The sequence below is a fragment of the Temnothorax nylanderi genome, unplaced genomic scaffold, assembly GCF_030848795.1.
Source record: "Temnothorax nylanderi isolate EJ_2023f unplaced genomic scaffold, tnyl_v1.0 TNYL_tig0003_pilon, whole genome shotgun sequence".
In the NCBI taxonomy this organism is placed as follows: domain Eukaryota; kingdom Metazoa; phylum Arthropoda; class Insecta; order Hymenoptera; family Formicidae; genus Temnothorax; species Temnothorax nylanderi.
The window spans coordinates 658,102-672,141 of NW_027249065.1; the positions used below are offsets into that span (position 1 = coordinate 658,102).

The window sequence follows — 14,040 nt, forward strand, 5'->3', positions numbered from 1 at the left end:
AGAAATTATTTTCTATCCTCAATATTTCTTGATTTTATTTCTGTAACGTAATATAATTTATTTCCAAAATTTGGATTTTTAAATAATAAATTAAATCTCCTTACAATAAACTGCGTTAAATGTGGATCAATTTGGCATAAAATCAATTCCAACAGCCTATGAAGGTTAATACGAATCGAATCGGTGGTTTCGCACAATCTCCAAGTTTCGGTCGCGCGATTCATGGAGCGAAGGGCGTTTTGTCTTCCGCGATGATTTCCGGATCCGCAATCCTTCGGACAAAGCAAAGTGCGATTGACTTCCAAAATTTTCGTTCGGCAGTGACAAAGTGCCCGTTTCCGATATACATCGTTTCCTCGATCCTGGAGCGGTGCATTTCTAAGGAGGAACTTGCAGGCATCGGAGCAACCGGCGGAGCAGACTGCAATACCCTGGCTGGTAAGTGAAATTAATTATTTATTTGTTATTTAATCTTCTCACGGATACCGGCACGTGTATGTTTTATTCACCGCAGTATTTTTTATTCTTTCCATTCTTTTTCTTTTTATTTAACCCTACTTTACTTTTACTCGCGTGGTCTTTTTTAACGTAATTACCCGCGTAGAGTGTATTTTACAACGACTCCAATATTATATCTCATTATTTTCATTACTCTTTTTGATCATTTACAATTAGATAAAGGTTGATGATAGTCTATACATCTTCTAAATAAAGATAAATGCAAAAATTGTTTAATTGTGAAACAATTTGTGCAACATTTGATCGATAAAAACGTTTTACTCTGTGAATTTAGTAAATTTCTAAGGGTGAAGTGTATTTTACACTCCCACGCGAGTAACGTAGAGTTAATTAATTGCTATTAAATTGAATAAAAATGTATTTGAACAAAAAAGATTACTTCTAAATGTGATTTAATTAAGAAATTTTTTTTATGTTTTTTAAAAATTTCTCCCTGAAGAAGTTAAATATCTGCTGTGATATTACACGTGCCTGTAACTGTGTAGTTCTTTATTAAGTATTAATTAAAGCGTTTAAAAATAATTATCGTAAAGGATACTTCTCATATCCTCATTTATTAAAAGTATCTATTATTTATATAAATATTTAAACAATATTCGATTGTGACAGTAACGGGCTAATATGAAGTTGATGGCACATAATTAAATTTCTAAACTCATTCCGAATATTTTATTATGTAGTATTCTAGTCAATTTTCCTGGGTATCAAAAAGTACTTATCGATCTTTAATTTGAAATTCTTTGTAAATATCTTCACCCATTGAACTTTGTGACGGTTTAATACGCGGGCGAAAAATATCGCGAGTAACAGAAGTGAAAAATAATTATATAATCGAAACATTTAATTAAACAATGTGTTTGAATATTTGTTTATATAATTTATTCTACATATAGTTGCATTTTAACCAACACGGAAATAATTAAATAACACGCGGTAATTAAAATACGTAAAATGCACGATAAAATAATAATTATAATGTATTTATTTTTCCAGGTATAGTCGAGGACGTACTTAGCTAGGGTACAACGACTGGTGAGTAAACTCGTTTATCATGTTTGCATAATATACAATTCTGATATCCGTTATCCATTTATATTCGCCTATTTATCAATTATTAAATATCGCGCTCATCTTCGTGTTTAGCATTTCTGCGAATAAATAACAAGATATCAAATTACTTTCTTCCTATTTCGACGGCAAAAGATAATTAAAATATGCGATAATAATGAACAACGATCGCGATTATTTTCTATACTAGCCATTTATTCGATCATTGTCTATTCTCGTTCTGTTGAAAAAAAAGCATGAAATCGCAGTAATTATCGTCACCGTCATAAAAATTATTTACTTTCACATTCGAGCTTCTCAGAAATCAAATTGATCAATTCCATTTTTTGTAACTTTTTTAAATTCTAGTATCAGAGCACATTTAGAACTTTATTGATTTTTTTTTACTTCATGGAGTTGATCTGCCTGGCTTTTGTGAGATTCACTTAATACCGAAATCCTAGGCATGAAAATCGGCCACTAGTTATAAATCAAATCGTGATAGATATTTTCTTTCACTTCTCTGTGTTATTATCAATTATGAAAAAAATGATAGCGTTATAAAATTACGCATGTTTTACATTGAGCAGTATTTAGACGACACGTAATTTATTTCACTCGAAGTAGGTAGTTTTAAGAAGATACTTATGAATTCGGTCTGATCAAGAGATATCGAAACTCGACATCCGTTAGCGTTACACAAAAATAAAATCGTGACGGTCAACTTCGGCAGAGACAGGAACAGAGAGAGAGAGGGAGAGAGAGGGCTTTTTCGCGCGAGCGGCGCTTTCTTCGGGTTGGCAATCCTTCACAGTTAACGCCCCTAATCGTATTCATTAAAGTGCTCTCAATGCTTTTACACGGCTCTCAAGCTCCCGCCACCACTTTCTCGCTCCCGCTTCTCGCAAACGCTTCTTCCTCGCCCGCCCCCTCCCCCCCTTCGCGTCGCGGTCCTTCCGCCTTAGCGCCTCCGCTTTCAGCGCTCAAGATTTCGAGCGGATTCCCTCTCACACTCTTCTCTCTTCCTCTCTTCCTTTCTTCCTCTCCCTGTAAGTTAAATAAAACCTATCTCTCTCCATCTCTATTTTTCTTCTTTATCTATTACGCTCTCTTCGTCGTTCTCCATCCTGTTTTCTTTTCTCTCTCTCTCTCTCTCTCTCTCTCTCTCTCTCTCTCTCTCTCTCTCTCTCTCTCTCTCTCTCTCGTTTTCCCGGCCCGGTCGTCGAGAGAGCTTTTAAGTTAGCAACAATGCGCGGATTTATAAACCAGCGGCAGCGGGCATTGTTATCGGCGAGTGATTGGAAGCCGTCGTTTCGACACCGGTCGAATACCAACCATCGGTTGCCCGGGCCATTGTTGACCTCTTTATCTTGGAAATTCGTGGGTGCTACGGTCTCTACCTTCTACGTACCGCTTGCCCGCCCGCCCGTCCGTCCGTCCATCCGTACGTAGTACGTACGTTCGTCCGTCCATCCGTCCAGGGACTCGCTAAATCACTTGGGTTTTATTGATGGACCGCGGGGCAGAAAGGCGCGCGCCCGAACGGGCCGGTGCCTCGGTATCACGGCTCGTGATAAACGGCCCATTGTGGACCGCCTTTTCTTCATGGCTCCTTAGTGTGTCGCGCGTGCGGTAGTTTCGACCATTTCCCATTTGAGCGCCGGATCGGATTTACTCGTTTCTTCGGCCGCCGAATGACAGGACCGCGCCGAGGCATGTCCGGATTGATGTGGCATAAATGCGGCAGCGGTGATGTCCGATCGAAATCCTGCGAAACGGAGAGACAATTTAATATTTATACTTCTCGACATATTAAGATTGTGGAGATAAAAGTAAATAGTTATTGAGAAAAGTATGAGAAGATGTGACATCTTTGAAATTAATGCATCACGCAAGAAAGCTTGTTTGAGACTATTTCAAATTAATTCATGTCGATTTGGCGTAAAATAACAAATAACGGTGTCGTAAGTTAACAACGAAGAGTTCTGATCGGTCGTCAGCTTCACTTGTTTCTACCGCAAAAGTCTCAATCCTTGCTAAATATAAATAGAAAATTGAGAAATAATCCTGTACACGAAGTAGTTTCGAATAACAGTATTTTTCGGGTCCGTTTCAAGCGAAGAACTGCCACTTTTCGGACAAAAGCTGTACTGACTGTGAAGAGCACCTATATTTCTCACCGATAGTGCAGCTTTTGTCCGAGGAACATGGCTTCCTCACTCGAGAACGATCCAAAAAAAGCGTCGTTGATCAACACCGTCTCGCATACGAAACCCCTTTCCCGCGACTAAAGGGTTAAAGCCGGACCCGATTTGCTCGCCCTGACGAAGGAAGCGTGACCGCTGTCCGGAATACATATGTAGATGGGATTTCAAGTCCGCATTTAACCGCCTTACATCGGCGTAAACGCTCGCCGTGTCGCGTTCTCACCCTAACGTCTGTGTTTCACGTTTTCTGCGCCGCGGCCGTCGGTGTAGCTTTAATGCGGAGCACGTGGATGCGCGTCGATCTCGCCGAATTATACGCGTCGGTGACACTCGTCGGTACAATGGGGTACCCGGGGTGAATCGCGCACGTTTCTACCCCCTCGGCTCGCAAGCTGACTTTCCCATGATGTGCCCGTAATCAGATCATCTCTATCCTACACACCCTACCAATACCGTACATCGCGTTGTGCCATACCATACCCTACCCTGTCCCACCCTGCCTACCCTACCGCATTATGCCGTCAGCCTCTCTCTTCTATCGGCTATGTCACACACGTCCGCACACGCGTACAATCTGCTCCGTAATCCCGAATTTTCTAACTAACTGGTTTTTTACGCGTCGCTCAGCTGAATAATCAATCTCACGATTAGTCCTTGCTACTGGGGTAACGGCGAATATATAATGGCGAATACATTGTATATTATCGCGCGCTTTGTACCGCGTGTCCGCGGTACTTTTTTTTTTACAATGCCTTTTACCTGACTTCTCTAAATCAAAACGCGAGAATTTGCAGAGAACATATTATAGAGTTTAGGCATTAGTGTAACAAGGGTTGATTTTAATTTATTCGTAGTAATTATATAATTAAGTAATTCATAGTAATTAATTTTCATTAAAAATCAGTGACGCTCTACTTTTAGTTTTAATACTTTTAACCTATACGTGAACCGCAAAAACTCCCCGTCTGTCATTGTTGTAATCCACGAGCAGCATTTCGGAGTTGATGTGTGTGTTGTGTGTGATCTTTTCTAAAAATGCCGATCGCGAAGCAACAATTCTTCGTTTGTGGTTTACGGCATCGCGTGAATTCTTGCGCGCGCTAAAATGTACATACGAGATACATTGTGCCGCGTACAAAGAACTATCGATTTTCAAGAGCGACCGGCACGTGTCCCAAATACCGGGACACGTGCCGACTCGCTTCAGTTCCGAGAAACCGCAAGATGCGTTAGACAGAGAGAGACAGAGAGATTGCAGCCGCATTTGACGATTCAGTCGCACGCGTCTCTTGCGTTTGCACCGCGTGCACGTTACACGTATATAAATACGCCTGCGTATCGATCCCATACGCGCGATTTCGATGTTGCCCTTCTAGCAGTCCGCCGTTGGAGGCAATCTTCCATCGATCTAATCCGTAATTACGTCGCTGAAAGAGCGACCCGGGAGTCACGGACACCTCGATAACGCAGAAAAGTTCCCCAGTCATTTTTCAGACGGGTAGGCCCTGCGATCAGCTACAGCCGTATATTCCCTCCGCCAAAGAGATGACATCTTTCATATATAAATGCTATTAAAACTATTTATGTCGGATTACTGGTATTAATACTATGATACGATAATTTATTATATATAACATAAATTATTGAGATTTGTTTTTAAGATATGCTATTAATTGCTTACTATCTTATTTTTGTCAAGTGTAGGATCAATTTAACGCTTTTGTTTCCCAAAATATTTATACGATTCAGATTACCCGTGACATAAAAAATTTAATTTATCGATCAGAATAAATTAAAAATCCTTAAAAAAATCATTCTTTTTAAAAAATAATAAAAAAGCCTCCAAGAAAGAGATTAAGCTATTAAAGTATTCGGAGCTTTATGTTATACGTTTATCCAAAATATGCAATGATTTATCGAGATCATATATTGTTGTATCACTTGTAAAAATACATATAAGCAGATAAAGAAGATTTTGAAAGAAACGGATATCTCAAGTGAAATTGTGTGCTTTAGTGAATTAAGAAAGAGAAAATTATGTTCCCATGATTTCATACAGCAATATATACTTTCTTCGATTTATTGAAGTTACAGTTTTTGTTTTATTCATATCACATTATTTCACATTTTTCATTATTTATCGATGGGAATAAAATAAATATTAATTTTTAAATACTCATTGGATCTAATGATATTTTTTTAAATATAATAATAAGAAATTTAAAATTTAATTTAAAAAAGGGCTTAAATAATTTGTTACGGTTGAAATTTGCATAAATATACATATCGATCAGATGGCAATTTACTCACCAAATTAGAATTTAAGCAGCAATAATTCCGATTATTCTTTCGAAATCGAATGAAATAAAACGTTTTCTTAGGCGATGTAAATGAATTCATAAAATAAAGAGTAACATATAAGAGCAACACTAATCAACGAATCCATTGAACTTAATTTGAAATATAAGGACATTAAATTAAATTAAATTAAATTAAATTTGAGCATATATGCATTCATACATCAAGAACCGCGGTAGCCTCTCGCCCCATGTATATTTTTCGCAAAGTTATTGTTTTACTATTTTTTAGTATTGTTTAGTATTTGTTTTGTAATACTTAAATATTTCTGTATGTGACATGATAACGGTTCAGACGCGATATACGAAGCTCGAGCGTTATTTGGTTACTTGCGGCGCGGTGTAGCTTATTTTTTGTATTCATTGTGTGTACACGTGGATACCTTACCACGCCATTTTTACGGTAACCCTCGAACGAACAGGCGTGAGCTGCTCTGTGTGTTACCGCATCATTGTCCCACGAAACGCGACATGAATACCAAGTGAAAACGTGAATTTCACTTATGACAGTTATCGAATTTGCCCATACGATTCTATAACTTATGATTTACATATACAATATCGATTACTTATCGAAAATATTCTGCATTGCATACAATATATACAACCTTCATTTGAGGTAAGAATTGAAGAAGCATTTCTTGGAGAATATACTTATAAATTTTTACTTCAGTGATCTTTACGCGCCATAATGATACTTTTTAATCCATACTTTAATTTCGAATATATCTTATATCGCGTCTTGGATTTTTCGCCCATTTAGATAGAATTTACCAATCAATTACAAGCACCGTGATATATGATAAATCGTGATATTGATTGTTTATTAATCTGTCGAATAAAATATTTGACATTTATTATAATATAGTATAACATTAAATATTTCGTACCGTCGACTAATGTGTTGATATAACACATTAATGAGTTAATAAGTGAGCACGGGGATAGGTGCTCGTTTTTTGGAGTATAAAGTTATTGCGTGGCTCTTCGCCGACGATAACTCCTCAACAGGTACGATCTTAACGCAGTATAGCTCAGTACCTTGAGGTAAAAACCCAAAGACGCGAGAAAGCCAACTGTTATATCTTATATCCATTGCACTCTTAAAACAATATTGTCATGAGCTCAATAGTTTTTATGTGGCAAAGCGCATAAGCGCTCAAGTTGGAGGATGAGATGAGACGTACCGTCGCGTCGCATTTTCGAGAACGTTATGCAAAGTCTCATGTGAAAGACTCATTACGATAATTAATCCGTGCGTGATCGTAATTACTAGTATTTTCTTAGTTTTGATTTTGAAAGTGCCATGCAAAGTATCGATTTTAATTATTAGTATAAAATCGCGTCAATTTCAGCGTTCTTAGCGTAATCGTTGTTCATATGACGATCGCGGACAGCCTTGATAATTGACTTTACTATGCGTGGTGGGACATCGTTCGTACCGGTGGATGGAGATGATTCTCATTGTGGATTGAACTCGCTCTCCATTTTTCGAGGATCTTTCTTCTCTCTTGGGGATACTATGCACCCACCACGTGGGGCTAAGTCCTTAATCAGCCAAATCAAGCCAGTTGTTCGAACGTGCTTAGATAACACGATTATCGCGGATAAAATCATGTTAATTCATGTTTCGGGAATACCACATAAAATTTGCGATTTTAATTATTATCATATAATCGCGCCCTTGTATGGAGAGCCTTTGCAGGTTAATCTGTTTTTATCGAATAAAGCGGAACAGTCGTAAACAAATACAATTGTTTATGCATTTTCCTAGCAATTGTCAATAAAGTTTCACATTGATGTTTTTAAATTATAAACCTGCACTATTTAAACATCAATATACAGACCCCCAATATAACATGGGTTTATATAACACGGATTCACATATCACGACGGAAAATTTTTAATATTTGTTTGTTTTAAAATAAAATATAAAATATATAAAATATTTTGTTATATTATATTATATATATATACTGTCGCCCTGAAAAATATTTCGCAAACCCTCCCAATTCACACAATATACACAATTCAATCCGTAACATGCACACAACGGCTGTAACGGTTTCGTGTGCAGATACGCTCACACGCTTCTTTGCCGCGCTAATCTGTCCCTAATCGCGTACCAGACATTGTCACGGCGGTGCCGTTTTCCCCGACGATTCAATGCGAACCATCGTGAAGGATCCGCACCCCTCTCGACGGCTCTCGCAACACGACGGTAAACAAGTGGCCGGGTTTTTCTTTGCACAATATGTTGCAGGACCATTACTTAGTCGTGGCAACCTCCGTTCTCGCGGGGAGAGTGGCTCTTACCTAAATAACCACTCAGTCACTCGCAGACTTCTCTTAGCCGGAGAGGACGGCGGGAAGGAGAGAAACAGAGTGAGTAAGTGAGACAGAAACAAGGATAGAAGGACGGAGAGAGAGAGAGAGAGAGAGAGAGGGAGAGGGAGAGGGAATAGTCGGGGAACGAGAGAGGAGGATAAAGGATGTGAGACGAGGGGCAAGCGAGCAGCCCGACCGGGCGGGGGTGGCCCCGATACTATTACGTGATGTAAGAGTAACCGAGCATCCAGAAACCACCCCGTCAGATTAACGAGGCCATTCTCCGATTGATTTCTCGAGGAGCGCGCTTCGACCGTTAACTTCTATATCGCGCTCCCGCGAAGGTGGAACGACTGCTTTTTGCGCGATCCGATATACAGGGCGATATTGAACTCCGGCCGATGGACTTTTAGCCATTAGACGGATTATTTGATCAATTTGGGGCCGATTTCTTTTCTTAGACAAAAATATTATTACTGAGTATTACCATTAACAATATTTATTATACGTTTTATGATAAGTTCTTTCCGAGCTATAAAATAAATATATACAAATGCATGCGTCATATATGTAACAGATAATATGTATTATAAAAAGATGATTCCCTATTAATGTAATTTCAACTTTTAAGAGCATTAGTAGAAGGAGAAAAATTACTGAAAAAATAATAAGTTATAAATAAATGTAGATAAAGATCTTTCGGACGAATTAATGTTCAACACTCAAATAGATACAAAATATTGTTTCTTAATTATTTTGCAATAGACTGAATAGACTTTTCTGATAGCGAATAGATATCTTAAGTTGCATTACCAAAATATTTAATCATAAAATCACATTTTGCAAAAAAAAAATAAAAATATTGGCAACTGTCGCTGATGATACGGTACAAGCTGTTGTAGCTGAAGGACAAATTGCGTAAACTCGATCTCTCTCTTGCTTCCTCCCTCCTTTCCTCCCTCCCTCCTAAATCTGCTGATTCCGCGAGAACGATGCGTTGCAGCAGGCGAAACATATCAAATGACGTTATTCGCGCCATAGAGAAGCGGAACTCGAGATATAGAGGGGGCCGGGCGAGTGTGCGAAAGGAGGCGAGACGAGACGAGACGAGACACGTAATGGCGTGTCGGAGTTAACCGGTTGATAACCATCGGCTATAATTAACTCGGGAGAACCGGTGAACGAACACCCGAACCCGATAACTGCACCGAACCGCAAGCTATGAGTTTACGATACGTTTGTATGCGCGTCGGAGGGAGTGCTTCTTGCCCTTTCGGCTGCAATCGCGGGATTCTTGACGAGATCGCCATGGGCGTACGGGGAGGAACCGGCTGTAATCGGAATTACGTTCGAGTGCATTATGTACCTCCGGATGCGGAGCATCCCGCGCATATACGATAATGTCTGTTTTACGGCTGGGTAGCTTCGTTAACCGACGATAATGTTACTCGCGCGTAGATGTGGAGCGATCTATCAAAACCAAAAACTACGACATTCGGGATCCTCAACGTCTTGCCAAAAATCCAAAGCTTGAAGTATAAATTATAAGGTACGAAATAATCGTAAATTGATAAATATATTTTAGCTACTTGTTTACGCACGTAATAAAATTTAGCCAGATGTATATTTCGTAAAGTCAGAAATATAGATTCCTTACACTACAGTTGATTATACGTTCTCGGATTGATAAATAAAGTATGAATGTAGTTAATTGAACGTGATGTGCCGTATTATAGCGTAATAAAAAAAAAACTAACTCGTTTCTATCTTATATTTTATTTACAATGCAAACAGCGAATAATGTGAAATAAACGAGAAGTGAAATTTTTTCTTAAATAACGAAATGAATGAGGATTTATTCGAATAGTGTCCGATTTTCTCCGCGGATTATATACAGCCGGAAACGAGTCTCGCCGGGCATGAATAATTGACGAGGCGCATTTGGCAACAGGGCGGCGATCTGTTCGCAGTCGAATCCGCAATTTTCGTTAAGCGTCGATTTTCCTCCTTTTTCCCCACTCACGGGACTTGGACTCGCTTCCTTCCCCGAAGGGGAAGGCTTGTCCGCCGTCGAGAGGAAGGAAAGTTACGCCACACCGCACAATCATCGGTCAGTCTTTTAATTTCCTATATTGGAGCGGGAGCGTGTGTACATATACGGATTTGGAATTGGTGTGCGAACACGCGTACGCACGTGAGCGACGTGAGGGTCAGTGGCGGATATAAAATAGATGCGCGCTCGAGGCTTTCCATACATTGGGTGAACCTCTCGGTTTCTTATCCACCGTTGGTGACCTTTAAATCTAAGTTACCCGAACAAGAGAGAGAGAAAGAGAATTCATCACATTACATGATCCGTTTGCACGGCATCCTACGGGAGATATATTACACCCTACGGATTATATCGCGCCTAGGGCGTCAAACCGTCTTGACTCGTCACTGACGGTGAGGTGCGGACGAAGGATCGACGAAGGAGGCAAGGAAGCAGGGTGCTGTGAATGAGATAGAAAGAGTCAGACAAGGTAGGAGCGAGGAAGAAAGAGAGAGAGAGAGAGAGAGAAGAAAAGAGAATGAAGGATCAGGGTAGAAACAGAGAGAGAGAGACAGAGGAAGGGAGGGAAGGAGAGCGAGGGATGAAGGGATGGCTCGTGCGCGAGGGTCGGCACGGAGTGGTAATTGGCTGTCAGTGCTTCCCAGTCCTACCAACCACCCAACAACCCCGAGAGATTGGTATCGCTTATAATTAACTTCTCCGTGCCACGAAGCCACCATCGGCGTCCACGAAAGGAGAAAGGCAGGGCGGGAGGGAGGGAGGGTGGTATAGCTGGAAAGCACAGAAGTATAGAAGATCGCCAGGGATCAGCGGTGGAGCGCGGAGGGGGTTGTTCCGCGACATAGAGTGGACGAGTGTTTTTGGACGGTCCGGAAGTCCGAAAGATGACTGGATGCGGGTAGCCGGATATCCGCGGAATCTTGGCTTTCACGACGTATTCGTGACACGTAGGGTGCTTGGCGAAGAAAAAAGTATAAGTCGAAGATTCAATGACCGTGGGTGTTCAAGCATAAATTTTAGGTCACTGAATTCTGAATGTTTTCCATCCGACTCAGTATATAGTAAATAGTACATTAAACGTAGATTTTGCGTACGCGGTAATTCACTTTACCCTTTAGCAACGTTTATTTCATTTACCTCTAATTAGCGTGTGTCTCTCTATGTTAATATTTCTGTAAAAATTATAATTACATCTCGTATTCTTTCTTTACATTAATGTAGAGAAAAATTCTATGAGTAACAAGCGTGACGTATAGTATAACAGAACAGGAGTAACGCGATAAACGAGTTTAAAAACAGTCTTCAATCCATTATCACTCCGATTTTAAGACAACATTTTATTACAAATGGAATAATATTATTTATATAGACAAAATCTTCTTTTTCTTCTTTTCCGCTATCTAATTCCCGAAATATTAAGCGATCGACTATTTAAACGATTCCAGTATTGATTTTTAGAAAATAGAAAAAGCTAATCAAATAAAATCTTTTATGTCGCCATCGGCCTTATATCGGGTCTCTATAAGAATCTCGAATCGAAACTCAAGTTCCTCTGTCTCAACATTTTTCTTGCGCGAATTCTCCTTTTCTCCCAAATGACGTCAACGTTGCCCTTGCAATCCGCGTGCGTCGCAACAACGTCGTTATAGCTCGGTGATGTCAACGGCAGACCGAAGCTAAGCGCGTGCAGGTTGCATCAAATCAGCGGGCTAACGAACTCGCAGCATCCGCGCGCGCGGCGGATTGGTTACCGTCGTGGAATACGACGTGAGTCCGGGGCATCAACCGCTGCGTCGAGCGTGTACCACCCGCTACACATACTCGCCTCCCTTCCCCCCCTCCCCCCTCTCTCCCTCGACCGGCATATAGGATCCACGGAATATCAGTGCAACCCTCCGGTAACTAGTTTCTGAGCAGGTCACCCCAATTAACGTTTCCACGTATAGCACAACCGCCCCTATCGTCCCCTCCTCGTCTCAGCCTTCTCTCTCTCTCGCTTTCTCCGTCTTGCTTTCGCTCGCTCGCTTCGCTTCTCCCTGTCTCTCCTTCTCTCCCTCGCGAGCTTCTCCCTTTTGGTTCCGAGGCTCCTACCGTTTTCCGCTGTGCGTCGCGCCGCGGTAAGTCTCCCAGAAACTTATAATTGCGAAAGGAGTCGGCAATTATAATTGCCTCAGACCGACGGAGACGGCTGTAATTATCCAAAAAGTCGGTGCACGCCGCGAGAAGCGCTCGAGCACCACCGCTCCGGCTAGCTGCACGTTTTCTCGAAATCGCGGGGGATTAAGGAGAATAACGGACGAGGGAGAGCACGCGTTTGCGCCCGGCGGAAAATTTCGCGCAGCTCCCGCTTCGGTAGACGCGGTACGAATAGACGCAGCCCGGCCTCGAATTAAAGTTCGTTAATTATTTGCATACTTGGGATTCGACGCCGGCCAAATCGAGACCTAATTCGAAGCTGTTAATGCCGGGAATGGTGGCCAACATTGTTTCGGTCGTGTCGCGATCAATCTACTCGCAGTGCGACATATTTTCGAAACGATAAAAGGTCGAAATGTCTTTGACACACATCAAACGTCTTTAAACTATTATTTCTCGAGCATTATCGAGCAGCTTGCGTTGCCTGGACGATATGGAAGTCGAATTGTAAAAAATCGGCAAGCACGTAGGATGTCGAGACGCTGAATCCTCATCCGCTCGGCGGAAAACCGTCGCGAATAAAATTCGTCGCGCCAAATCGAGTTTTCTCCCTCTTTCTGCCGGGTTTAGCGGCGTTTTTGATTAAGTTCGCTCGGGCGGAGGCATTTAACGGAAAGGCATCCTGTCCCGGCCGCAAATCGGTAAACTGATTAAAATATAATCCCGGCCGGGCGGACAAACAATCGACACGAATGCACGTATCGACTGACCGTCCGCGTCGGCCGTAGGCTGGTGCGGGCTCGGATTCGCGCGCGCGGACGGGCAAGGAAATGTAACCGACGGGAGAGATATTTGATTTCATCGCCGAAACTCTCGATATTCATCGTCGGACCCAAACACGAAACGAATTAAAACAAAACCGAGCTAATTTAATGCAATTCAATCAACGCGCCTTGGGTCCGCGTCCACATCGCTATTTAGCTGTGCATTTTGCGCTAATTGCCGCGCGTCTGAATACCGCATCTCATTCATCTGATATGAATACTGCGCCCAACGTTATCATAGCTCGGGAATCAAATAGCCGTATTTAACGCTAGTGGCGCGTCGTGGATACGTCGCTGTGTGCTATATTCCATATTCTATCGTGGGTCCCGTTTTTCGGTCGTATCTGTTGCGTCAGAAACAAAACGGCTGTATATTTGGGCTTTGGAAAGAAGCGGAGAAGAGAGGCAGAAGATTAGCGAACTTCTCCCTTTTGGGTCATCGCAGGAAGTGCAATTAAAGCGAACGCACGTCGTATTCCGTTTCACGATTCAACTAGAGTCCTTGCTCGGTTATCGAGTAACGTCTATTAATTGGATCGGCGTTTTTAATCGCGTCCTCCAAAACTCGT

The 14,040-nt window shown here is 41.4% G+C and overlaps 1 protein-coding gene across 3 annotated transcripts in view; it reads right to left on the reverse strand.

Moving 5' to 3' along the window:
- Nucleotides 1-306: 306 nt before the first annotated feature.
- Nucleotides 307-14,040, reverse strand: part of LOC139770897 (uncharacterized) — a 198,322-nt gene continuing 184,588 nt past the window's right edge. For 2 of the 3 annotated variants that reach the window (XR_011717844.1, XR_011717845.1), the window contains 2 exons: nt 2,978-3,334; nt 307-435 (listed from right to left, as the gene is read on the reverse strand). Coding sequence is in view for 1 of the 3 variants with exons in the window: in XM_071703166.1 (XP_071559267.1) it covers nt 3,180-3,334 (155 nt within the window). In the remaining 2 variants the exon portion in view is untranslated. Of the gene's footprint in view, nt 436-1,483; nt 3,335-14,040 lie in introns of those variants that run through there. The other variant, XM_071703166.1, reaches the window with a different exon arrangement.